General features: G+C 45.6%; 1 protein-coding gene across 1 annotated transcript in view; it reads left to right on the top strand.

Moving 5' to 3' along the window:
• The window catches only part of MTMR8 (myotubularin related protein 8), a 710,603-nt gene that overhangs the window by 239,531 nt on the left and 444,510 nt on the right, over positions 1-26,562 (top strand). The window contains exon 5 of the mRNA XM_069612538.1: positions 3,920-4,048. Coding sequence (XP_069468639.1) covers positions 3,920-4,048 — 129 coding nt within the window. The remainder of the gene's footprint in view (positions 1-3,919; positions 4,049-26,562) is intronic.

Here is a 26,562-nt window from a genome sequence, read left to right on the forward strand (position 1 = left end):
TATCGGGTAGCCATCGGGGATGGCTAGCATGAGCGAAGGTCCTGCTGCATTGTGTAGCCAAGTCTCTGTGATTGCGAGAAAGTCGAGGTTACCTTCTGAGATTAGGTTGGCAATGTCTAGGGTATGGGCGACAAGCGATCTCACGTTAAGGAGTGCTCCAACGATAGTTGGGGTCTTAGTGACCTCTGTGGCTTGGGGGGGATAGAGTAGTAGATGTATTAGGTGTTTTAGGCTTGTTGTTCAGAATTGGGCAAATATTGGAATTGGGTTGAAAGGTAGCCTAGTATAACAAGGTTTACAGACCTGTTGGAAGTTGGTTTTGATGTTGGTAGGGGGAAGAGACCTGCGGAGAAGTTCATGCAGTTTAGTTAGTCTGGCACAGAGTCTAAGGTTTCTACTAAGTGTATCCCATGGGAGTGATACAGAGGTGGCTGTCTCAGGGGACCCATGGCTAGGATGTAGATATTGGCCAGGAGAGTTACAGTTCAGATGCGTTACAGACGTCAACGGAGGCAGGGTGTTAGGTAGGTTAGCATCTAGCATGATAAGTGAGTGTAGGATAGTCCTCAGTAGGACTGTGTAAATAGCTGGTAGAAACATAGTAATATTTAGGAGGCCTATCTAGAATAAAAGTGAGACTGAGAATAAAGTGGATGGAAAATGAAAGATGGAAAGGAAAGAAGAAAAAAGAACAAAGGTCGGAAAAAGTGCAGAGAACATCAGAATATATGGAAGGAAAACCTAAATGATGGAGAGGGAAGGAAAGGCAGAGAAAAGGAAGCAACATAGTGTCAGGCCCAGAGGGGAATCCACACCCCCTCCCTAACCACAGAAGCCGAGTGGAGTACGACCCTCCCACCTTGATTGATACGGGTCCCTGATTTCCAGTGAACGGGTCCCCACGAGGCAGCCAATGTGGGGGGCAGAGGGAGGTGAAGAGTTGTGGATGGGGTGGGGGCAGAAGGAAAACCAGAAAAAGGGTTAGGGGTACGAGATTGGTTGGGGTAACAAACTCTACACACTCTTGATCATGTTCACAGTAACAATCGCTACACACTCTTGATTATGTGTACTTAGGATTCCGTACTATAAACCCTGCTGGATGTGCAGCCTAGTAATCCTGCCCGGTTTCACGCAATGATGAACACACAACTTGTAATCTCCATATAGCTTCTGCCTTTTCCTAATACGCACTAATATCCTGGTTTAGCAACATGTAAAGCAGTTCCCAATTGGTGCAACATAAGCACATGGATGAATGAACACATATGACACATCATATAGCTTGGTGTGCTGAATATTGACGAACAACACAAATGGTAGCAACAATACAATGATGGCACACAGCAGTTGAGGACTGATTTTCCACTCCAGTGTTCATAACCTAACGCACCACCGAGCAGGAGAGTGCTGCCCCATGACAGCAATTCCAAGAATGGTACCCAGGCGTGTTTTGCCATAGGCTCTGTTGAATCACAGAGCTGTTCAAGTTTAGCGGAACCCTGGCTTTGTTACTTCACGGAGAGTCACACAACATAGTTGACCAATGGTGCAGTAAAATCACAGAATATACATCAGCATGACTTATCTTAAGCCTGGTGAACCTCCCAAGGTGAATGCAGAATGAAGCTACCGCTTCCAACCCGTGCCATGAAGAGTAGCAATCGGCAATCTGCACGGTGCATGGGAATCATGGGATTTGTGGTACGTTAGCGGTCTGAGGCCCCAGAGAGGTACACCTTCAGGGCTATTAGCCCGCTTCTGGGGGCTTTGGCTGTAGAGACCACGAGTGCCCTGACAACCACTGCAAATCCTGACACACAGACACTGAAAAGAGAAAGAATGAATGAAGAAAAGATGAGCGATGGATAGTAGAAAGAGCAAGGAAAATACAGTGGAAGAAAGGAAGACTGATTGAGATGTAGAACAAGAAACAGGAAAAAGACCATTATTATTTGCTTCATAGGTTATACAAACAGACAACCTTTTAAGCACTTCATGTTACTTTCCAAGCATAAAAAACAGAACGGGAGAAAAAAAAGTTTTACTTTCCAAATGTCTGAATCAACTGGGAATCTTCCACTTCCAATGTCTTTTTGATATCAATTAGGAATTTACCCAGTGCTAAGGTTATGGGTATTTTACGAAAAAGACTAACAAAAGAGAAAGGGGTGAAATAAAAATATGGAGATCCGTTGATCAGATAGACCGAAAGAAAGGAGACATATAAAGCAAGTGAGAACGAACACTTGCCAGAAAGAAAAACGGAAGGAAAGGAAAGACAGTGGCGAAAGAACAGACCAGGAAAGAAAATTAATGAAATAAGAGGGCAAATAACCCCATAGTTATTTTTCATGGGTGGGAGCACAAGCTGTTTTTTCCAGGCACAATGTCGTTTGAAGCAAATATTCCCCTGACAATAATTGTATCACTGCAGCACCGACTAGTTTCAGGATTATGCAAAGAAAAATAAAAGCATCAGAGAATGTGTGTCTCTCTCCTCTATTCCATTGGCACGCCTTTTGTGGGATGTCAACAAACATTTCTTTTAAGATGTGTTTGTCGCGGGCCACTTAAGTTTACTACCTACACCCATCTGAATTGTGGTAGAAATAGCATTTGTCTATTTGTGGCACAGGGAAAATATTTGTTAAAGAGACATACAGGGCTTTTCCAGACAGATCAGTGGGGCATGGTTTCTTTTTTAATTTAAAAAAAAAAGAAAATACCCTGAGGCGTATTCATTAATTATTTTGTGGCAGATGTCAACCTGCCCTTCTGTACAAAACCTTTTCAGTCCAAGTCACTGAAATGTTTGTGCGATTCAGCCAAACTCAAATCATCCAGAATTTCCTGTGCTTAGATTTGTTCCGAATTTGTTAAACAGAGCTCTGGTCCCGGTGTCAAATTAGATCTTTGAAAACATGTTTGCCTGCAGTCTCCAAACCTATTCCTTTGTTGTAGAGTTCATCTAGGACACTGAGCCCGTTGTATTTACAGCCAGAGAAAAGCCTACAGGTGCCTGGCACATTTACTTACAATATAATGGGCTGATTGTGTGCGCAATTGACAGCAAACTTCATACTGTTTTTGAAAAGTGCATTTTAGGTTAGAAATGGAGCACATCTGGCATTGTGTTTTGATTCCATGTCATCGGCCTCCATGCACGTCCTTGCTTTTGTGGTGAAAAAACAGGTGGGAGATGTCTTTTAAGTGTGACATTTATATTCTGTCTGTTTATTATTTTTTTTACAACAACCTTACCGGGTGAGCTAGCATTTGAGCTGCTATGTTAAAGTGTAGCATTGAAAAATTGTATGTTTAACCGCCCAATCGCTGGCACTGTGTATTCTCACCTGATGAGACATGTATCCACGAAACCTGTGAAAATGGAATAATGGGTTTCTTTTCATTGGTCAACACGTGTCCCGATTTCTCTTCTTCATGGACCCCAAAACATTTTGGCCACCATATTTTCTGCTCTGTCCTGAAAAAGGTTTCTGAAGGTGTTTTAGAACCTTCTCTTCAATACTTAAAATGTCTCAAGATGTCACTTTTGAAAGTCTGAACGCCCTAATTTCAATGACGTAAATGTCTGTTGCGAGATTATATCAAAATGTTCCTTTAACTGTCAATGTTTCATACTGAACTCCTGCACTGAAAAGAGCTCTACACCCAAATAGAATAACCAAATAATTCACATTGGCAGTGATGGGATCTTTAGGAACGCAGTGATAAAGGCTGTTTTAAGAGTTACTTTCTGTAAATTTGTACTCGCGTCAGTCTTGAAAGATATCTTTGTTTGTGTTGCAGGCGGGACCAATGCTGGCGAGCTGTCAGTGACGCCGGTTCTTGGGCCGCTTATCTACTGTGGTTTGTGCTATCTCCTCATGACTTGTTTCCTCTGTTTGTATTCTAGGTCTGCACAACCTACCCACCCACCTTAGTGGTTCCCAAAGCTGCTTCTAAAGCCACACTGGTCGGGAGTGCCAAATTCAGGAGCAGAGGGCGCTTCCCTGTGCTTTCCTACTTCTACAGCAAGAACAATGTGAGTCACGTGTGTTCCATCATTGCATTGCTGCTGATGTAGCTCCAGGCATATGTGAATTTATCATTCAGCTATTCAGTTTCAGGAAATACATGACTGCAGGATAAAATGTTTCCTTCCTCTCTGCATTACTAGCAGATATGTCAACACGCTTTCCTGTCTTCCTGTTTTGACTCTCAACTGAGTACAGGGTTACGTTTCAGCACCCTCGAGCGCTGTAATTGCACAAAGTGTGTGCAGTATGGAGGCTCGATTGTCTGCCGTTTTTCATTCTGTCTTCTGGTAAGGCATACACAACAACTGACATTACTACTGCAGCTTATTATGCACGTGAACAAATGCTGGAATTACACAAGGATCTTCACATGTTTATCTCTTTATTTTGCACCTGATTGCGTTACCAATGAGATGGTCCAGAATTCCATTTTGCATATCTTAGAAGCATAGAAACCATTGCATAGGATCAAGCAGAACTCGTGCAATCGCTCAACAGTGTGTCTTTTGAGAGGAAATGTGAAATTGACAATGAACTAGGTAATGTTGGCGGTGAGGCAGGTCATGGTATGGGGACACTGCAGCCACATGGGCTACCCGGGAGAAATCTGTATAGGGAGATGTAAACCTATTTATATTAGTAGAAATGAAACAGAATTCATGAGGGGGATGTTGCATGATAGTGTGCGGTCCCTTCAAGGAGGTGGAGGGTCAACTTCAATGTATGATTGTTTTGCTTTAGAATGTAGTGAGTTCCTGTGATCAGGGTTGAGGAGCGAGATATTGTGAAAGGTCAAGTCAGGGAGTAGTGGGAGTGGAAAACAGCCCGGTGGGGGTGAGCGAATGTAGCTTTTGGGTAGATTAGAAGTGTAAACGTAGATTTCTGAGGAGGTTCAGTTGTGCATAGAGAGACACCTCATATGAAGGCAGGGGAGCAAGGGAGCTTCTAGAAAATGCTGGTAGCAAAGTTGAAGATTTTGTAAATGGGGTGAGGGCGCAGAAACAAAGTTGAAGGAGGAAGCTCTGTCAGTAGTTTTAGTACCGGATCGTAGATGCAGGTTTTTGCGGAATGCTGGGTGAGAGGACAGACCATCGTGATGCTCAGCAGGTTTAAACTTTGAGCAAAAGCAGTAGAGATAATGCTTGGAGCTTTATATCACCGTTGAAGATGACCCCAAGATTGTGAGACATTAAGGAGGTTGGTGGAAAAGAATAGTGAGGGAGGGTAGCACAGGGGCTTTGCTGGCAGGGATGTGGATGACCTAAATCTTGGAGAATTTGAGCATACAACTGTGGAGTGCCATTCAGTAGCTTGTAGCTGATGAGCTAATCTGTGTTCCAGGGTGGAAGCATGACAGAAGTTCTGAATGTCGTCTGCAAAGGAAGATATGATCTTACCGAAGGAGTTGCAGGGGTGAGAGGACTGATTCGTAAGGGACTCTCACTGAGAGAGGGAAGGGCGGCATCTCAGGTCTCTGTTTCGGGAGTTGGCAAAAGAGAGATTAGAGAGGTAGTTTGTAAACCAGTTTGAAGGGGGTGGCTTTGCCTAGGGCTGCCTGAGGATAGGTCAAATATTAGTTAGTTTGGAACAGGTAGATAAAATCCCCTTAGCAAGAGAGGGGTTGAAAAAGTTTGAGAGATGGGAGCTGGTGCTACGTGCAACATCTCTGATCGTTTGCGGAACAAATTGATAACCATATGAGGGCACAATTGGTTAGTAATCTGGAGAATGGGTGCCAATTTAGCAGGTGAAGATGGGGGAAAAGGCTAAAAGGCGGGATAGAGTAGAAGGGGGAGGAAGAGGGCAGGAGAGAGAGAGACTGTAGGCATATTGCAGAACTGGTGTTATTGGATGAGAATTGGCGTGCAAAGTAGTTTGCTTATGGGCTGCAAGAAAGATGCTGATGAGGCGGGGACGGATCTAAAAAGGTTAGGAACTGGGACCTGCGTGCTACCTAACGGCAAAAGCCTTACTGGTAAAGTTCCAACTAAACCACCAGGGAATGGTAAATGAGGCCTACTGTCAGGTCTGTGGAAAAGGGCATGGAAGTTCCCTTCTGACCAGTACGTCGTCATTGTGAGAAATGCAGCAAGACGGGATAGTGGGGGAGGCCTTCCAGGCTTGATCAGCGTTCCCTGACCCTGCCACACCCCTGTGAGACATGTAAGCTATTGGATAAGGTAAGGGGACCAATCCTGGGAGGGCGTGGGGGTATATAAGGAAGTGTGTGAATGCTTGGAGGTTGGGTTAGTAGAGTGAGGGTGAATGGAGTGCCAAGACTATTATATGGAGGGGGTCTGGAGTGTTAGGGAGAGTGTGAGGAATAGAGGTGTAGAGTAGGTGTAGCAGAGTGGCAGCGGTAGTAGTAGTTGGGATTAAGACAGCTGGAAGCAGGAGCAGCAAGTGAGACAAACCGGCAGTAGAGTGGTAGTAGAGGGTGGTAGTGCACATAAATTAGTAGAAAGATGAATAGATTGACTGCAGTAGTAGGGTGTCCAGTCAATTGGTCGAAAAAAAACTGGTCGACTGCAATTTGGTCGACGCAATTTGGTCGAAAACCAAATGGTCGAATTTTTTTTTTTATTTATATATTTATTTTTCGGGTTTTCGTTTTGTAAAAAAAGGGGTTTTTAGAGAAAAAAAGGGGGTTGGGGGGGGACCCCCCCAAAAAAATAAAAAAAAAGGGTTAAAAAAAAAAAAAAATTCGACCATTTGGTTTTCAACCAAATTGGTTCGACCATTTGTCTGGTCGACCAATTTTTTTCGACCAAATGTCTGGTAACCCAGTAGTAGTAGGCAGTAAAGGAAGTAAATGGATAGTGTTAATAGCAGTGCAAGAACAGTAATAATGGAAGTGTAGTAGGAGCAATGGAGTGGGAGAATAGGAGTAGCTAGTGATAAGAGTAGTGTGTGCCTATAACGAGAATAATAATCAGAGGCAAGGAATTGGAGCGGGAGGAAAGGAACAATGGATATAGGAAGAGATAGTGACAGTAAGAAGTGATATATAGTTAAGTGAGAGGAGAAATCAGATCAAAAGGTACGAGTGGGTGTGAGAGAAAGAAGAGTGAAAAGAAGGCAACATTCCTAAATCCCTAAGACTACTAAGCGGGATAGTTCACGGAAAGCTAGAACACTCTTTGGGAGATAGTTAGCCCACGTTTTAGGGAAATTATACTTGGCCCCAGAAGGAGCGAAGACAACAGGTGGCACTGATCGATAGTACGAACACCTGTTGAGCACGCCTGGGTTGGAGAGGTAGGTAACGGCCGGGGTAGGTGAGAAAGAGAGTGGGTATGGCCCTAGCGTCAATTCCCCAAGAACCCGCTCAGCCCTGGGAACTACCCGAGAACCCTTGGCCAAAGCGATTTGTATGGTCCCAATAAATTCCTTAGGACTCGAATCTGATGTCATCACGCCTTTCCTGCAGGTAGCCTACCCTCATGTGGACAGGTGGCTATGCAAGGCAGGAACACATGGGGGGCGGCAACCCTAAAGGGGTGGGGTGGGGGGATAAAACATTGTCAAATAAGACATGGTCAGATGAGACCCGGCATCCCCCTTTCCCTTTTAGGGAGATCCCCCTCCATTCCTCATGCCTTTTGACATATGTGGAAAAGGAGATGGCAACCAAAAGGTTACATTGGGCTACCAAAAAGGTACAATGGCTTGCATCAATGGTGAAGCCAAAATGAAAGTCTAACTTCCGCCAACCTACTCCCTAAAACCCATGTAGGGTAAAAATGGGGCTCCTGAAGGGCACCCTCGGAACTGTCTGCCTTAGGGGTGACCTAATACCATATACCTTGTATAAGTTAAAAAGGGACATAATGGGAGACATGCGCTGAAGTCCCTCTGGCCACCAAAAAGTTATCAAAGAACCAAAAATGACTACAAAAAGCCCAAAGTTGATGGTCCTTAAAAGTGGGCCTGGAAACCCCAAATTGGAAATCCAGGCAGCCAATAGCACAAGGTCACCTTCTTGATTTAAGTTCATCCTATTTTCACACAGCAGTAGTGTCGTACACCTGCTTCAACACTGCAGCAACATAATTGACATTTTCTGATGCTTGTTAATCTGCTTAGAATCACATGCTGTGCATACAGTCCAACATCCAGTGGTAACCTGCAGAGTATTGCATCTTGTCTTTCGAGAATCGAAAGGGGACCTCGACATGGGTGTGCCTGTAACACTATCCCTAACGTGACGTGTAGTGTACCCAAAATCCCTCATGCGTCGAGGTTCCTCAGATTGTTTTTTTCCGCCCAGTATACTGGTCGCCTTATACGGAGCTCTTCCAGAGACATTGCTATTGTTATACTTTTCGACCTTTGGTCGTTTATGTAGATATTATCTTGCCGTCCCTTCCCTCGACGGCTGTTTCGTGACCTACACCGAAGCCTGCTCCATGGAACTTTGACGGATAGTGATCCAGTCGGAGCTGCCGACCACGTGGCCCGGCCTTCTGGCCAGCCTACACAGTAGGGAGAGTGGGATTGGGGTGGACATTTCCTTTTTAAGAATGCCTTTCCCTTTCCTCTGGAGAGGAGAGGACTCCATTTAGGTTTTGTCCTTCATGCAAGGCCAAATTCCTTTGGCAAGACAACACCTTAAGTGTAATAGGTGTCTTCCCCTTAACCACAAAGAAGCGTCCTGTGCGGCTTATAAGCTCCTGCATCCGAATATACTAAAGAAGCGCCGTGTTAATCGGTGTGCGGCCTACGGGATGTCGCAGGCCGAGAGTAGTTCACCTGCCGCCGCAGCTGCTGAGTGTGACGAAGGGCTTAGTGACGACCAGGACTCCGAATCGGAGGCCATTGGCAACCGCAGGTGCGGCATGCGACCGGGCAGTCTAAATCAAAGGGAGTTACCACCAATATTCAAGTGTCCGTCGAGACGTATCAGAAGAAGGCGTCGGCGGAGTAGAAGGCCCCGGTTACGCCAAAACAACTGCGCAACCTCAGGCTCAGACCAAACACTCTACTGTTACACCAGATCTTGCCAAAAGCATCGCTAGGATTGTTTCGGCCTCAAATTAGAAAGAACGGTCGCGGGGCTCATCGAAATTTAAGGAGAAATCTAAGGACTCGTCGAAACCCAGAGAGAGGACCCAGGATTCACCGAAACCTACGGATAGGCCTAAAGATACGCCCGAAGACCCGCCACGACCATCGGAACCTTGAAAGGACTTTTCAGAGGGCGCTTGGTCTCTTTCCTCAACGTTAAAAGAATAATCTCGATGTTATTCAGCACAAGATCAACTGGAAGAGCCTTTTTCACCCCTAGACTCCTCTGGTTCCTCAATATGGGGTGTATGAATAGGTTAGAGAGGTTTGTGGAACGCTTAGAGAAGTCTACCCCCAAAAGGCCTTGGGAGGAGAGCCTTTTTTCCCTCTGTTGCAAATATTGCAAAGACTTTTGATCCTTCTCAGGAGGAAGAAGAGCTTTATGACCTCCCTGAGGATGAAATCCCTGTAGACCAATTTAACCAGGATGGATACCCATTTGTTGACCCTGTGGATGATCACATTGACCCCACAGAGGGTTGGGAGGACAACCACGACCGGGTCGACCCTCAACCATGGGCATCACCTACTCCAACACCGGAACCTGACGCCCTGTGCATGGATTCCCCCCTACCACACCCACTCGACCGGCCTCCCTAGTCGACGACCAGATTATTCAAGGCACTGGGGCTTCCATAGCATTCATTGCAAATGTTCCCCTAGAGTCCATTAGCAAAGCGGCGACCTGGAGTTCTGTACACACCTTTACAAAACACTTTTGCCTAGACACACATTCTAGGACCGATTCTCAGGTGGGACAAGCGGTACTAAGACATCTGTTCACTACTGTTCCTTCTCACAACCCACCTCCAACTCCGGGTACTGCTCACTAGTCTATGCACAGCATGTGATTCTAAGCAGATTAACAAGCATCAGAAGACATGCATTACTTACTGTAAAAAGCATTTCTGATGATTGTATCTGCTTAAATTCAAATACTGTGCATAGACTAGCGAGCAGTACCGCTCGGATGGAAGGAACATAGAATTCTACTGGTTTTCTCTCTTTTCTGTACTCACTCACGATAGTCATAAGGCTCCCTCACGGAAGAAAAAATACAATCCGAGAGACCTCGACGCGTGAGGGATTTTGGGTGCGCTACGCGTCACGTTGGGGATAGTGTTGCAGGCACGCCCATGTCGACGTCCCCTTTCGATTCTTGAAAGACAAGATGCAATACTCCGCGGTTACCACTGGATGTCGGACTATATGCACAGCATGTGAATCTATGCAGGTGCAATCAGAAATGCTTTTACGGTAAGTAATGCATGTCAAATATGTTTCTGATGCTTGTGAATCTGTTTAGAATCACATGCTGTGGATATAGTCCGACATCTAGTAGTAATCACAGAGTATTGCATCTTTTTTTCGAAGATCGAAAAGGAATGTCGACATGGGTGTGACTGTAACACTATCCTTAACGTGACATGTAGTGTACCCAAAATCCCTCACGCGTCGAGGTCCCACCAGAATGCAGAGCTCTTAAGAGTTGATATTGCTACTTCCATATATCGCTAATTTCACTGTTCTTCGGTGGTTAGTTTGCCATCGAGTACTCGGTGGCTATTTTGACGCCTGGTCCTGTCTATCGATGTTCCCATCTGGACTGATCGGCGACTGTTTATCACGTGGCCTTGGCCCTCAGGCCTGGCATTCACAGTAGGGAGAGTGGGGCCCTGGCTGTATTTTCTCCTCTGAGAAGGCCTTTTCTTTGCCCCTTCTCTGCTCTTTCTCTTGGTCTGGCTGCTGCTTCCCTCTGCTAGGACGCCCTTAAAATTTTGCCTGTCTTGCAACAGCAAGTGTCCTTGGAAGGACACCCATCGCTGATGCAACCAGTGTCTCCCTTGGGACCATGACAAGCACTTGTGTAAAGCCTGCAAGCTCTTTCGGACCAAGACCCTGAAAGACAGGCATACGAAACAATGGGCGGCCTGCGCCATGCAGGCCGAGAGTCCTACCCCCGTCGGTGCCTCAGATGAGGAATATGTCAGCAGCTCCGATTCGGAGACATTTAACCTTACTCTGGAGCCCTTGCGCTCACATGTGTCCGTCCTTGGCCCCAAAAAGCATGCTGCCGGCAGTGCTATGGGGAAGTCCTACCCCGGCGACGACACACCACATGCTTTCAAGCACACAACCCCTAAAGCTTCCCTGGCTGACCTGTCAAGGAAAGCTTCCACACCCACAGGCCTGTCCAAACCTTGCGGTTCTTCGCCCTCTATGCACCCGCCTCTGCGGCCTATACATGGTGCTAAATCATCTTCTGGAGCGGCCGCTCCCACTAAATCTTCAACTTCTGACGCGACAAAGCCGAAAATCATGCCGAAACGGGTCCATTCAATGAAAACGCTCTCGAAGCTCCGGGCAGAGCTTTCTAAAGCTAATTCGCCCATTTTGGACACCAAGAAGGCCCCATTTTTGCCTCTGGGCTTTTCTCCGGCCTCTTCTCCTCTTTCTTGGGCCCTGCATCAAGACCCAGTGCCTCCTGCACGGCCCTAACCCCCCCCGCCCCCCCCCCTCCAGATCCCTCAGACTCCACTAAATGGACAAGGGGCAAGTTTGAGGCTTGCATGAATAAAATGGCTGAATTCAATAATTTTTCAGGCTAATTCAACGACGTGCTGTAGAGACATAGGGATGTGGACTCTTGCCCCATCCCTTCCAAGTCCCAGAGGCTCCACTCTCCCGGTGCTCAGTTCTCCTCCTTAGAGGAGTCCCATCAGGATCCCCAGGTGGATGTCTTTCTAGACGACCCGGATGATCCTAGCCAGGATGCTTCCTGTGCTCAAGACCCTGGCCAGGATCCCACCTATTAAGAGCCAGACTGGAAACCTGTGGAGGACCAGGGCATGTGGCATTCTACCCTCCATATGAAACGGACCCTGAAATTATTTTTCTGGACTCATCGCCTGTAGACGACCAAATGAAGTTCAACAACCTTCTTAAAAAGGCTGCTGATCACTTTAAGATTACTACACACAAAGCCATCCCTGAATCTGACTTTGTGGAAAGTATCCTTACGGAAAAGACCCTGGTCAGCCAAGCTATTCCTTTATTGAACTCTGTCAAGAAGACCCTGGCCCCCCTCATTGCTGACACCATCGCTCACCTGTGCAGTGAATCCCTGTGTGGAGAAAATGTTCTGCCCGTCTCCTTCAGTCCTGCTGTTTAGTTTTAGTTTATTTGCTTATATAGCGCACCAAACCCAAGGGTATCTAGGCGCTTTTGCTTACGTATACAACAATTGTTACATAATGGTACAGTTATTACATGAACACACAGTAGTCTCATACAGTGACGAGATACAGTAAAATACAGTGTGGGCAATTGCATATGGTTACAAAATAAATAAGATGACTTGAAAAGTACTATACAAGTTATATACAAGAATGGAGGTGGAGAACGACGAAGGGGACGCCTATTGTTACAAATCTAGGTGTAGGTCCTATCTACGTAGTAAACCTAGTGTGCACATAGGTGTGGAATTGGTAGTGGTGGTGTATCCTTAATTCAGTTGGGACAAGAGCCAAGATTTTACCTTAGGAAGGAAGGAATTCAGCAATTTAAATTTTGTGATATTAAGGCAGTGAAGGTAGTTGGCTCTGGTAGGTCTAGAAAATTCCTTTGTAGAGAATTTATCGATCAGGTATTTGGGGGCTGAGTTTGAGAGACATTTGTGAGTGATCGTTAACATTCTGAAAGGGATCCTGTTTTGTATAGGAAGCCAGTTAGTATTGCGTCTTGCTTGTGAGATGTGGTTGTAGCGAGGAATGTTTAGAGCTGATCTGAGGGCATTGTTTTGCAACACTTGGAACTTGTTTAAGTTTTGTTTGCTGGTGTCTAACTATAGAGAGCCTCAATAGTCAAAGTTGGGAGAGTATAAGAGCTCTTGCAAGTGTGATACAGCTTATAGTGGACAGGAAGGGTCTGCATGCGTTTATTCATTTGGAGTTGCAGGCAGTTGCATTGACACTGCGGTGCGTCTGCTTCGATACTTCCTTCTCTCCGGCGATCTACTGACACCGGGCTTTCGATGTGAACCTCAAACTTCGGCTTCTTTTGCTCATTAGGCAACTACGAAGAACACTCATTACCACACCAATACGAGGAGCAGGAAACGAGATCCTGCCCTCCAGCGAGCATTCAGCACCGCCTTCATGACCGCGCAGACCAGCGCCTCAAACACAGACTTTTCTAAATGCTGACTTTGTCCATCTGTGAGACTTTCTACAGTGACATTACACGTACGGAGATCCCTAGTTGCATCAAAACTTATGCATACTTTGTAACAGCATCCAAGTATGCCCCCCCATTCATGGACTCTACAGTGATTCAAGCTGAGCACTGATAGCCTCAGTTTTCGCAGCCCCAAGAGGAGGAACCTAGCCACCAGCAAACCAAAAGGCTCCTTAGTCTGCGCGCCCCTGTACAACACACAGGGTCAGATTTGCCCTGAGGAAGGCTCCAAAAAAACATATGCCAAGAAAAGATGGCAACAGCCGAAACGTGTCTTCAGTATTTTGCATATTAAAAAGTGTAAGAACTAACAATACTGTTATAATTATTTTTCTGTTTAAAAACTGACACGTAGGCAGTTCTACAAAACATGATCATATACTGATACACACAAAAAAAGATAAGAATCTCTGAAAATAGACAGTTTTCAAAAATTGTATGAATAGAAAATACGAAGTCTAGTTCAGATAAAAACTTTTTTTGTGATTGATTACTAATTTTTTTGTAATTTCTTTCTGTACCCCCCTTGTTTGTATACATTCTAGTCCTCAATAGTCTATGAAATCTGACTGTTGAAAGTGATTTTGTCTTTGACTTCATTTTTTCATGTTTTGAAAAAGTTTCTTTATGTATTTTAACAATGTATCTTTCAGACTCTGTTTAACTCACTGTCTCTCCTTTTGAATAATCTATTTAAGAATCTTATTGAATTTATTGCAAATGTGCTCTTAATTTTTCAATATATTGTGTATATAATTTTTTCAATCATTAAAAATGGTCAATACTTTCCAAATTGTACTTTGGGTATCTTTCTACTTTTTACTCTATATGAGCATAATAGACATTGTTTTGGAAAAACAAGTAAAAACCAGGACATTCATTTCTATGTCAACTTTTTAGTGGGGGTGTTCCCTTTTCGTTTACCTTATATTGTTTGCCCTTTACCCGCACTGAACACCTTGAGGGCTCACCTATTTCTTTGTATAATGCATTGACTTGTTTGGACAGGGAGAGGCTGGAGTCTAAGTAAGTGTTTTCACATCCTTTGACACTTTGATATTATTGTTGGTCTGTATTGGGGATATAGCTTGTTGAGGCGGTGCCTGGAGCCGATCAGCAGTAGCTCAGTCATTTCGTCATTGAGGCAAAGGCCATTCTCGGCCATCCAGGCTTGAATTCTAAGGTAGATTTCATTGAGTGTTGAGTCTTTGTCGTATAAACCTGAGAGAGTGAGGAGAATTTGAGTAACGTCCGCGTATTTTGTGTAGGGGACGCCCATGTCATCTAGGTTGTCAAACAGAAGCTTTGTAAAGATGTTGTATAGGGTTGGTGTGACACAGGAGCCCTGCGGGACTCCACATGTGATTGGCGAGGGTTCTGCTGAGGCTGATGAGGGGGAGGTTGTTAGGGGGGAGGGGGAGAAAGACCCTCATTGTTCTGTCTGAGAGGAAGGAGTGGCTTTAGGGGAGAAAGAGGCTGCTGTAGTCACATGTGTGGTTAGGATGTTATGACAAACTAAATCGAAAGCTGCTGATAGGTCGAGTAAGAGGAGTAAGGCAGGATTTCCTTTATCTTTAGCTTCATCCATTTGGATTTTTAAGTCCAGGAGTGCTGTATCAGTACCATGTCTTGGTCTAAATCCGGATTGCCGGAGGCCAATAAGGTTGTTGCTTTCGAGGTGGTTCTGTACTTGGATATAGGCTGCTTTATCCAGTATCTTCAGAAGAAGGGGTACGGTTGTTCTAGGTCTGTAATTGGTCGGAATGTTAGGGTAGAGATGAGGTTTTTTAAGATTGTTTTTGGGACAAAACATTAGGCGAAAGAGGAATTAATGAATGATGTGATAAAGGGAGCAAGTTCCTTTGCACCGTTTTTTTCATTGTTGTAGCTGGGCAGATGTATGCCTGGAATCTGTATGGTTTAAGGCTAGCAATTATAGCTTCTACCTCTTTGGTCGTGATTGGGGAGAATTCAAATAGGCAACAGGAGTTGGAGAGATTAGAGTGGAGTTCACTTGATTTGGCACTTGATGAGTGGCAGAGTTTTTTGGATTCGATTTTTGTTTGTAATTGTGCGATTTTGTCTAGAAGTGCCTTTTGGATGTTGGCACACCTTAGGATGTCTTTAAGGCACATGTTAGGTGGGGTGCTGGGTGACGCAAGCTCTTTGAGGATGGAGAAGAGCTCTTTGGAACTGGACTTGGCATTTTGAATTTCTATTATTGAAAGTGTCACTTTTGGTTTTCAATATAACGGCTTTTTAAATGTTAGAAGCATTGTTGAACATTTCCTTATTTTGGAATTAAGTATTTTTTTTTCCCCAGGTAGCTTGTGAGCATCTTTTGGCTTTATGCAGGGCTTTCAAGTCTAGAGAAAAACATTTATTTAGTTGTGCTGGAGGCTTGGCTTTTCTCAATTTGAGCAGAGCAATTTGGTCAAGGGCTTGGGTAAATTCTGGTTGTATAGGTCCACCAGGTTGGCAGGGTCCTTGTCTAGGTCCTTATGGGGGTTGGTAATAGGCTGGAGGAGACGCAGTGTGTTCTCCAAAGTGATCAGGCGGTTATTTCTGGTCAAGGCAGGGGGGACCTGTTGACCACTGAGTAGTGGGCTGCTGATGTAGATCGTGAAGGATATGATATGATGTGATGGTCTGACCATGCACACAGGGCGTTTGAAAGGATTTTTGTATTCAAGTTTAGGTCAGCTACCCAATCAAGGGTTCTGCCTTTGCTGTGTGTTGGTTCGGAGATATGGTGTGAGAAGCCTAGTTCTGTGAGTTTTCTAAGGCTGTGGCATTGACATCTTGGATGTTGTGTAAGCCTAAATTCAGATCACCCAGAAGCATGATTTGTAAGCTAGGTTTAGTGTTCTGGGTGAGCAGATGTGTAATGTCTTCCTCAAAGGAGGACAAGGGGCCAGGAGGTCTGTATATAAGGTGGATAAGTAGTGTATGAGCAGGTGAGAGGGGAGTTTGACGGAGAGGTGTTCTCCTGGTGAGATTGGCTGGCTAGCAAATTCTCTAAGGCCAAGTTGATTTTTGGCAATGAATGCAACCCCCTCCACCTCTACTGGATGTTCTGTTGGCTCTAATGATTGTGTAGTTTTCAGGTAGCGCTAGCGTAAGGGATGGTCCTGCTGCTGGGTGAAGCCACGTTTCGGTGACTGCTAAAAAAATCACGTTTATTGGAGGAGATGAAATCTGCTATATCTAGCGCATGAGCGATCCGGTATCTAGCATTGATGAGAGCTCCTTTGAAGTGAGGGGTCTCTAATACCAGTGGAGGCGTAGGGAGGATAGGCTTAAAAGCCTGTGCGGGGACTGTATGGTTAGTAGTGGAGAAATCTGAGTTGACTGAAATAGTTTTAGTTGGAGTCTTGTACAGATGGATGTTCTTGGCTTTGGTGCGAGAGCCAAGTCTAGCATTTCTGACAGTTGTAGAACAAGGTATGTTCGGCATGGGCCTTGTAGCATAATGCAGTATGCACTGGCTGGGAGTGAGAGAGTAGTCTCTACTCACTGAGTCTAGAATAATGGGTCTTACTAGGTCAGCAGAAGTAAGTCTAGGTACTTGGCTGGGAGCAAAAGGGGGGAGGAATTTGGTGGGTGTAATGGTGCTCAAGAGTGGTAATAAGGTGGCCATGGGGAGTGTGACCATCCGTAGGTTGGCCATGAAGATCAATGGTGGGAGAGGTGCTTGCCACAGAGGCTTGGAGATTGAGTCAGCGAAAAATGATAGTGGGCTGGGGGTTGGGGAGGGAGAGCTAAGAGCACATTCTAGGTGTCGGTGCAGGCAGTGGTACAGCATAGCAATTATGTAAACAATAGTTTAGAAGTCTTTAATGAATCGCCCAATTGACATACACCAAAAGCATGGATACACAGTGGATGGTTCAGCCTTGTAAGGTGTTAGCTAGTGTTGTAGCGTGACGGAATCCCTTCAGACGTATTCCTAACATTGTTCCAGGTGGTATTTACAGATAATCGAGGTCAGGGTCATCGGGCACAAAATAGACAGCAATAAAAGAGTTTTAGAGAAAATCACAAGAAAAAAGGCACCATAATAGTGTGAGAAGTGATACATGAAGCAATTGAAAGATGATAATCGGAGTATAATTTGCGGCAATGACAACGAGCGTTAACTCGTACAAAGCCATAGAACGAGTGCGCACATGGCAGTAACAGGGAATGATGAGACGCAGTGTTCTGACGGAGGTGGCGGTACACTCGCAGCTGTAGCGCACGACCACACTCTAGTTCTCGGCTTAATGGCAAAGGTAAGTTAGTTGCCCTTGGTGACGTCCGATACGAAGATTACAGGATGGGAGTGCGGAGTGCGCATAAGCGTGATCGAATTAGGGGCTTGCACATTTAGGGCAGCGGTCAGGATATGATTGAGGGTAGCATTTGCAGATACGTGCCAATGATAATGGGGGCGTATGAGTCGTAGGGAGAGATGGGGGGGGGGGGGGCGTACTAGCGTGGAGAGTGGCCCTGACTCACGCTATCGTGGAGGAAGTAGGTTATGGTTATATGGAAGCAATGGTTGCTTGGGGCAGAGCGCGCAACCAATTTCAAGACCGCTAGCTCAATGCAGTGTGAACAGTCTTACTGCAGAGTAAAGTGAGCACATGATGACTCGAGTAGATAAGAGGAGCAGCAATGTACATCCGTTGTGTTGGAGAGGTCGCAGCGGGTGCTTTGTGCTCAAACTTGAGGAAGAAAGGGTTTGAGGCGATGGTGTTGGAAAAGGCAAAAGTGTTTTGGGCGGTTCTCCGGTCCTCTCTGCTCTGACAGGCTCTGGACAGGGCCTTATGCTGGGGGCCTTTGGTGTTGGGGCCGGCTTCCGCCTGCCGGCAGAGCCTATTGACTTAAGAGCACGATGATGCTTCATGTTGCCTACCAACCATATAAACAAAATCAGATTGGCGTGTAAGTGGCCATCTTGGGGTCAACTGGAAAATGCGGAGGCCGGCACTTCTTGTGGCGCTTGCAGCCTGAGCTCAAATCTGCACGAAAATTGGAGGCACAGCATGTAGATATTCAGGTAATGCTAGCCTAGGTTAGTCAGGCTAGTAATCTTAGTTCTGTGGCTGAAGAACTCATGGAGCAGTCAGTGTTGTAGCAGTAGATTGAACGATGCACACACAGAATATTTCTCCTTGGACGGCAGCAGTAGCAGTGCAGGGGTGCAGTGGCTCCTGCGCTGGTGACGATGTGGCTGTACATCAGGGGCCATGCCATTCCGGACTCCCTAGTTGTCACGACTACTCGCAGTAGGGCAGGGGTACTGCTGTCCTCATCAGAATCCCCTGCTGACCAGGACTGCAAGAAATTATAGGCCCTTAGCAAGTTTTGACCACCTCTGCTGCTTTTTTTCCACCAGGATTGCGAACACCACGCTCCTCGCAAGCTAAGGTCACGTTCATTGGGGTCTCGTCCAGGACGGCCTTCAGGATGTCCCGAAACCACCCGCACCCACCTTTTGGCTGTGGTTGCAGAGGACAGACAACTTGCCCAGAACATCCTTAAAAATACCTTAGACTCTGCCGAGACTGCAGGGCGTATCCTTGCCCAGGGAAACCGCCTCAAGCACCATGCCTGGTTGAAGTCTGGGTTCTGTGAGAAACCAGAAGGTGTCTCCCCCCCGCTAGTCCGCAGGGATCTTTCATCCAGGTGGCTGGGACACGGCCATCACTTTTGGATCCAGGTCCTGGGGGTGGACCTGTGCGGGAGTATCACCTGGGGGATGGGGACTCTTTGGGGAGTGGGACACCGGATAGCGAGATGCAGTATCCCCTTCCCTTTAGCACCTTTTCCCCATCCTACCAGATGGGATAGTTAGGAACTCAGGCCCTGCACCCCCTTTTCCGACACACACTTTCTCACAGACAGCTCACTGTGAAAGAAAACTGACTAACACCCGAGCCATATACTTGACATGTCCCACTACAAGGGTCCGGCAATTACTGATAATTACACACACACACCTATCTTCCACCACACTTACACGGATAAAAGGCGGAGCATGAAAGCACACTCTGAGCAAGGCAAAACACACGAGGAAGCAGCAGTTCCGAGATGGAAATTTAATATGAGGAGAAAAAGGGCAAGACCAGAGAGGGTTGCAAGGAGGGAAATGCACTTGACCTTTTCGGAGGAGAACCGCTACTTTCACGAGCCCTCGAGAATAGGAAACATAAGACCTGGAATTAAAGCTGAAGAAAGGTTCATTGTATGTCGGAGGTACCTGGGGCTCTCCTGCGTTGATAGCCAAGGCAGAGAGGAGTGATTGCCACCGTTGTACTGTCCTTGGGTCCTACAACAAAGCAGTGCCATTAAAGTCAGCACAGCCGGTGAGTCGGGGAGACTAATAGCAGACCGGTCTGTGTTAGAACCAAAGGTTGCGAGCAGCAACTTTGTATGAAGGAATCTGAAGTAACAGTGTGGGAAGCATTTGTGATGAGCAACGCAAATATAGTTGAGCATCCAAGGAGTGACTGAACTTTTGAAGCCAAGATAGATGCCATATGCAGAGTGGTCCGGCACCATGTGGGTGCTCATTAGAATTTCTATGTTAGGCATCCAACTGAGAGGTGGCAGATGTGAAATGTGAAATCGAAGTGGTCCTGCAACGGGTCAAGCTAAATCCTGTGCACATTCGAAAGTCTTTGATGGCTAATACGAACTGCAATTGTTCCGAGCCCGGCTGAGGGAGACTGGTTGTGTAAGAGGAAGGATCTGAGCCCGGCTGAGGGAGTTCCGGGGTGAGCCTTGAGCCACCCCAGAGAGGTTTTTCTCTAAACATTGGAGAAGGGGATCTGAGCTCGGAAGAGGGGCATCCAAAGTAACGATTGTGGTATAAAAGGGATCGTAGCTCAGGTGAGGGGGATCCAAGGTGAAGAGTGAATCACCTAACTTGAGTGTTTGTAAGAGGAAAGTAACTGTTTGTTTTGGTACATCAGGCCCTCTGCATCAAGAGGCTTTGATTACTTGAGACTTGCTCACAGAAGGCCCTGATGCTGGTAATGGAACAGTGTCCTCATGCCGAAGATGCCTGAGAGTGTACAATGCTCGTGTGAACCGCCTTGTCCCGTGGTGAAAACATGGGGAAGGGTGGCCAACGGCCTGAACATCCTGACCTATATTTTGTGCACACTTCTTTCTTTTTCACTCCCCTACAGTATGTGTCTTTAGCTGTAAGGATTAGCAATATTTTTTTTTTAGTATAGGCCCTTTTATTTTGACGAGACTGCATTATTATTTGATGGTCGTAGATTTCTCCTATCTGTAGATTTAGGATTAGATCGGCGTTTATCAAACCCTTGTTAAAGTTCAATAAACACCTTTGAACTATGGTCACGTGTGTCTATCTTACTATTGATGCCATGCCTTCCTTACAGTTCAAAACAGAGATTAAGGCCTCTTTTGATTATCAAACCAGTGGAGGAAGCCAAGCTTTTCGGGAAAGCGGAGGATGATGCTTTGGAGTTGGCCAAGAAGGAGCATAAGACCCTGAAATCACTCGGCTAGATCTCAGCCAAGCCCTTTGTCCAGCGGGGCAACTCCAACGCCCACCTTTCCTTTTGAGGGCAGTCTTTCTCCCGCTCACCCCATGCTCAGTATGGCTCGGGAGGATCCAACTGGGCCTCCGGACAGGGCTCTTCTGGTATTTCTCAATCCCAACAAAGGGGCTTTCATCAGGGAAAAGGCAGGGGTAGAACCTCTGCTTCCATAGGCTCCCCAGCCACCACCTCCAAGTGACTAAGTGGTATGGGTCCCCTCCCACACTTCCCCATTCATGGGATGGCTAACATCATTTGCCCACACATGGGAGGTGATCATGTCAAATCAGTGGGTACTCAAGACAGTCTCGCATGGGTACTGCATCTGGTTGTTCCGATCACCCCGCTAACATCCACCCAGAAGCAGACGACGGTCACCAGACCATCTGCGCATCCTGTTGGATGAGCTCAGGTCCTGTTGGAAAAGAGCACCATCGATGGTTTGCCCCACTCCCCGTCTCCAGGTAAACCAGGGTATTTATTTAGTATACTTTTTTGTACCCGAAAACGATCTAACCATGCGCCCTTTTTTTTTTAGATCTGCGTCCTGCGAACAAGTCTGTAAAACAACACTCCCCTCCAACAAGATAGTTCAAAACATGCTGTTCCAGATCCCTCACTATATAGCCAGTCACTGGGTAACTGTTCACAGGGCCATGTGGCTGTTGAAGATGATGGCTTCCTGCGTCTTCCTAGTTCCTCATACTCGTTTGCGCATGCGCCCCATGCAGGAGTGACTCTTGAGCCAGTGGTGTCCGGCCAGCAGCCAGTGGGACGATCTAGTAGTTGTCTCTACAGCCCTTGTTCATTCTCCTCAGTGGTGGTCAAGGGAAAACCTTCTGCAGGGGAAAACCTTTACCACCACTGCAGTAGAGGCCACTCTCACTACGGACGCACCTCTGTCTGGGTTGGGGGCCCACCTCTCTCAACAGACATTGCACGGCGTGAGGTCCCCATCGGTAGTGTCCAATCACATCAATCTGTTGGAACCGCATGAGGTATTCCAAGCCCGGAAACCCTTTCAAGCACACCTCCAGGCGAAGAAAGTCCATGGCCTCGCAGACAGCACCACAGTTGTGTACTACCTGAACAAGCATGTAGGCACTCATTCTCTAAGGCTATTCAAACTGTTACAGAACATCTGGAAGTGGGCACTCAAACACGACATGTTCCTCCTCTTCCAACATGTTCAAGGGGACTTCCATCTTCTGGCAGACGTGCTCAGCAGAGACTTCCTCCTACCCGTAGAGCACGAGTGGCACATTCTACTCAAAGTCTTAGCAGAAGAAAGCATTTCCTTTCTCTCTCAGCCAAGGCTATTTAAATATTAACTAAACAAGTGCATCACTAATGTCCACACATCATCGTTGTGACATATAAAAATCTTAATCCCTAGAAAGAATGTTTCTTCACAGGTGCTTTTAAGTTTTATAATGGACTTCACTAAACAGAAATGTTAAGTACATTGCTTTCGATTGAATCATAAAAGCTTATTTCCTTTGCCAATTTCTTATATTGTTATTCCCAGGGTAACTTCAAACTTCAGACATATATTGGATAGAGCAGTCAACCAACGCATACTGTTAGAGTTGGTACAGTGGAGCCAAAATGATCTCTCCCTAATCTAGTCAAAATTATGCACATACATGCCAAGGTAGTGGTTGATTGTACTAGCCATTCAGGCAGGAGATGTTTGCATTTCTCCAACAGTTCTTGCTCTTTACACACTCGGCATGATTACAATTCCACAGCGATCTTGTCTTGTCTCCCTGTGACCATCATTGTTGGAAGCTGCTCCAATCTAAGTAGTAGGATGAAGCGTCTGAGCCTAGTAGATGGACATAAATTCAGGTAACTCTGGGGCTTCTTAAAATGATAGTCTATCCTGCACAAACTGATAGCTTTTTAACCCATTAAGATGGTTGTAATTCTCCAGCCAATCTCATAGGTCAATGCATTTTCCCAGAGCCCTCTGTACCTCATCCAAGTAACTCCCTCCTCTAGAGTGCCATCCTATTTCGGCTAAGAATTTGACCATCTGCCCATTAGTTGTACTAGTAGCATTTTTTTGGACACTTCCTGATGGACTGCTATTAATAGTCAATTTTTTTTAAGCCACTATTCATTTTCAGATATATCGCAGCCCGCTTCTTCACGACTATGGCTTTTAAGGAATCAACCCTAGCTCTAGCCTTATAAGTGACATTGGTATGCAAGGGGGTACCCCGAGGATACAACGTCAAAATATCCCTTCAATAAGCTGGAGCCATTTCAGATCAAGATCTAACAATGCTTCTAGTCCGTAGGTTATCGGTGAAATAACTTGCATGTATAATTGGCGAGTACCCCATAGTGTAAAGCCTCCCTGCTTGATGGTGAAACTGCGAAACAGAGCAGTCAATTGCGCTGCTCTAATGGCACGTGTTTGTTTGCATACAGCATAATTGCCTATGAGTTTGAAATCGATTCCCAGGTACCGAAATTGAGGGGCATATAGAATGATCACTTTGCCTACCATGAGCTGCACTCATGCCGTTTTCCTGCTGATGTACCTCATAACGTTCGTCTTTTCCAGGTTAATACTGAGACAATTATTTTCCGCATATTCCCAAAGGGCTGTAGCAGAACATCGTACCTCACTAATGGTATGATCGAAAATGACCAGGTCATCCGCATATGCTAAAACAGGACAAGAGGCCTCACCTATTGTAGGGGGACAATTTTTAACTGCAGTTAATACTGCTGGTATGTCATGCACGTATAAGTTGTAAATTAATGGCACCGTGACACACCCTTGCTTAAGCCCCCTGTTTTGGAGAACCTTTCCTGTTGTGTGACCTTCCTTGTCCAATTTCAGTTTTACTGAGGTTTCCAGATGCAGTAATCTGAGATACTACAGCAAACCTTCAGGACAGCCTAGGGCTTTCAGTTTCAGCCACAAATGACCTCTAGGGATCAAGTCGAATGCAGCCTTGAAATCTATGTATAAGGCATATAAGGGGGGCTGCCCCCCTTTCTGCGCTCTAGTGCGTAAACAGTCCATTACTATGATGTTATGGGCGGTGGAATATCCCTGTCTAAACCCACTTTGGAATTTACATAGAATGCCTGAATGCTCCACCCATAGCTGTAATTCTTTTAGTATCAATGAGGCAAATATCTTCCCAGTTGTGTCTAAAATTGATAACGACCTCTAATTGTTCGGTTCTAATAGATTTCCCTTTTTACAAAACTGGGATAAGCACCACCGTTTGCCAGGATCAGGATATTTTGCCTACACTTAAAATCTTCTTGAATAAGATAACCAATAAGCTAGCCCAGAACTCAAGTTGACATTTGATGACAATATTTGCCAAACCATTGGGTCCTGGTGCTCAAAGGTTTTAACTCTTTGATCTTATTCAATATAACTTCATAAGATGCATCAATGGGTGGAATCAGTGGGGTACTACGAAATAGTACTGAGTCCTCCATGTCCAACTGGGCGTTCCGATTTTCCAGAAATGTTATCCATTCAGCTGCCCCAATTGGATTTACTGAGTGGACCCTTCACCGCATCACGTGCCTCACCCAAAAGTGAACAGATACTACGGGTCTTTCCTTCACAGATTGTCTGCACTAATCTTTGCCAAGATGCATTTTTCTCAGCCCTTCTTTTGGCTTTGATGGCTGCTCTGTATCTGTTCTTAATGCTCCTCACATTTTCGTAGTATATCTCCAGAGGGGCAGTCGTTTTCTTGGCACACTGAAGCTCAGCTTTCCTCCTGGCGTCTCTAATCACCTTATCATAGGAGGATTTTCTGTCCTCATTTCTAATCATTACTCCCATAGGAGCAGTTGCATGTTTGCCAGTGAAAGTATGAATCCAATCTTCTATAGAATTGATAGTCATATCCTTGAAGTTGGGAAGATTATGAGATCTGTCAATTGCAAGAGCTTCCCTAGCGTGTTACATTTTTTTCTGACCAGCTAATCCTTGTACCCGCTTTAACACTCTACCCATGCTCCTCTCGACAAAATCCCCTCTGAAAATGTTAAGCTCACATACTAGGGCGGTATGATCACTCCACTGATTGGGCGTAACTGACATATCTTCAACCTGGAGCTGCATTTTAGGGCACACAAATAAGTAGTCCAAGGTGCTGTGAGAGATTCCATTCGACCATTTGTAATTACCCGAATACTCGCTGGCAGTTCTGCCATTTAACATTTCTAAATCTCAGAACTCAAACAGATATTCCCATCCCAGCCCCTCTAGGTCCTTTTTAGTGTGTTGCATGGAGCCCTTCTCTTTTAACTATGGGGTTCTGAATATTACCCCCATCCCTGTCATGGAACATGTTAAAATCACCAACTACTATTACCCCTGTTTTTTCAAATTTGATCAACCAGGTCGCCAAAAGATCGTGACAAGCATCTTGCAATTGCTCTCTTAACACCGCTCCAGGGGGGTTATACAGACTCACAAGCAGGAATCTTTCATTGATTCCCTTACTGCCATATACCACTTCTACTGCGATCATATTGTTGTCTAATCTGGAACTAATCCACCGCAAGCCGAAAGGGTTGGCCACCCCCGTGAGAAGACCTCCATATGGTCTGCCTTTTTACTTTTCCTTTTTCATGGCCTCAGAATAGTAATTACATATCCATCCAGTATCAAAGGGTCCATAACCCATGTCTCTTGCAGGAAAATACAACTCTGCTTATCAAACAATTTTGTTGAGCCCTCAGATGATAACAGATGAGTGAATCCACAACAGTTCCATGTGAAAATGGTACGGTCTCATTGTTTTGACAATATCTCAGGTAGTGAATCCTCCAACCATTTTAGGACCTGTTGAACATCCGATGCTTCCACCTTCTTCCCTTCTGGTAAACTTGGACATTCTATTTCTTTCGATGGAATATCCAACTCTCTACCCAAACATCTGGGGTCTACTTCATTCATCAATCTCAACATCCACTGCTTTTAGTTCATCTTTATAATTTCTTATCACTTGCGCTGTGGACTGAAATTTACAGTGTAACGCTGAGACTTTAGGGTTTGGTCCTTTAAAAGGTTCCACAAATTGAGTCATCGGATTTAAGAACCTGGAATTGTGGAACTGGGTTCAATCTTGTCAGGAATTCCGACCGCGATAGCCATTTGTGTTCACCACTTTGATAGAGATTTTTAATCGGGCAGATTCGGTTTCTTGAAGCCGCTACTTTAGCTTCGATGGATGGAATTGGTATAATAGCAAGTTCTTTCTGCTCTAATGATGGGCTCAAGGACTTATCCAAACTCGCTATTATCATGTCATCGTCCCCCCACAGTGTCCGTCTGCATCCAAAATTTCAACCTCCTCTTCCTGCTCATCCACTTTTGCTTGTTCAGGTAACAGCCAGCTAGTCAAGTGGCCCTCTCCAGTTGCCTTCTTTTTCTTAGCTCTAGCCACTCTTTTCTTGGCTTTCTAAGAGCGCAGCCCCGGAAGCTCTGACTCAGCCAAAGGCGAGGCCATAGAACCTGGTCTTTTACTAATTTCTGCCCTTCTCGCCATTCTTCGCTGTTTGCGTGAGAAGAATGGCTCAGCGCTCTGTTCCTGATTCGGGTCTATCTCCGGGTCTTGCTGTTCTTCGATCTCTTCCGCAATATGTATGGCTTCTGAGAG

Source organism: Ambystoma mexicanum, chromosome 5p (assembly GCF_040938575.1).
Source record: "Ambystoma mexicanum isolate Mex_15411 chromosome 5p, UKY_AmexF1_1, whole genome shotgun sequence".
NCBI lineage: Eukaryota > Metazoa > Chordata > Amphibia > Caudata > Ambystomatidae > Ambystoma > Ambystoma mexicanum.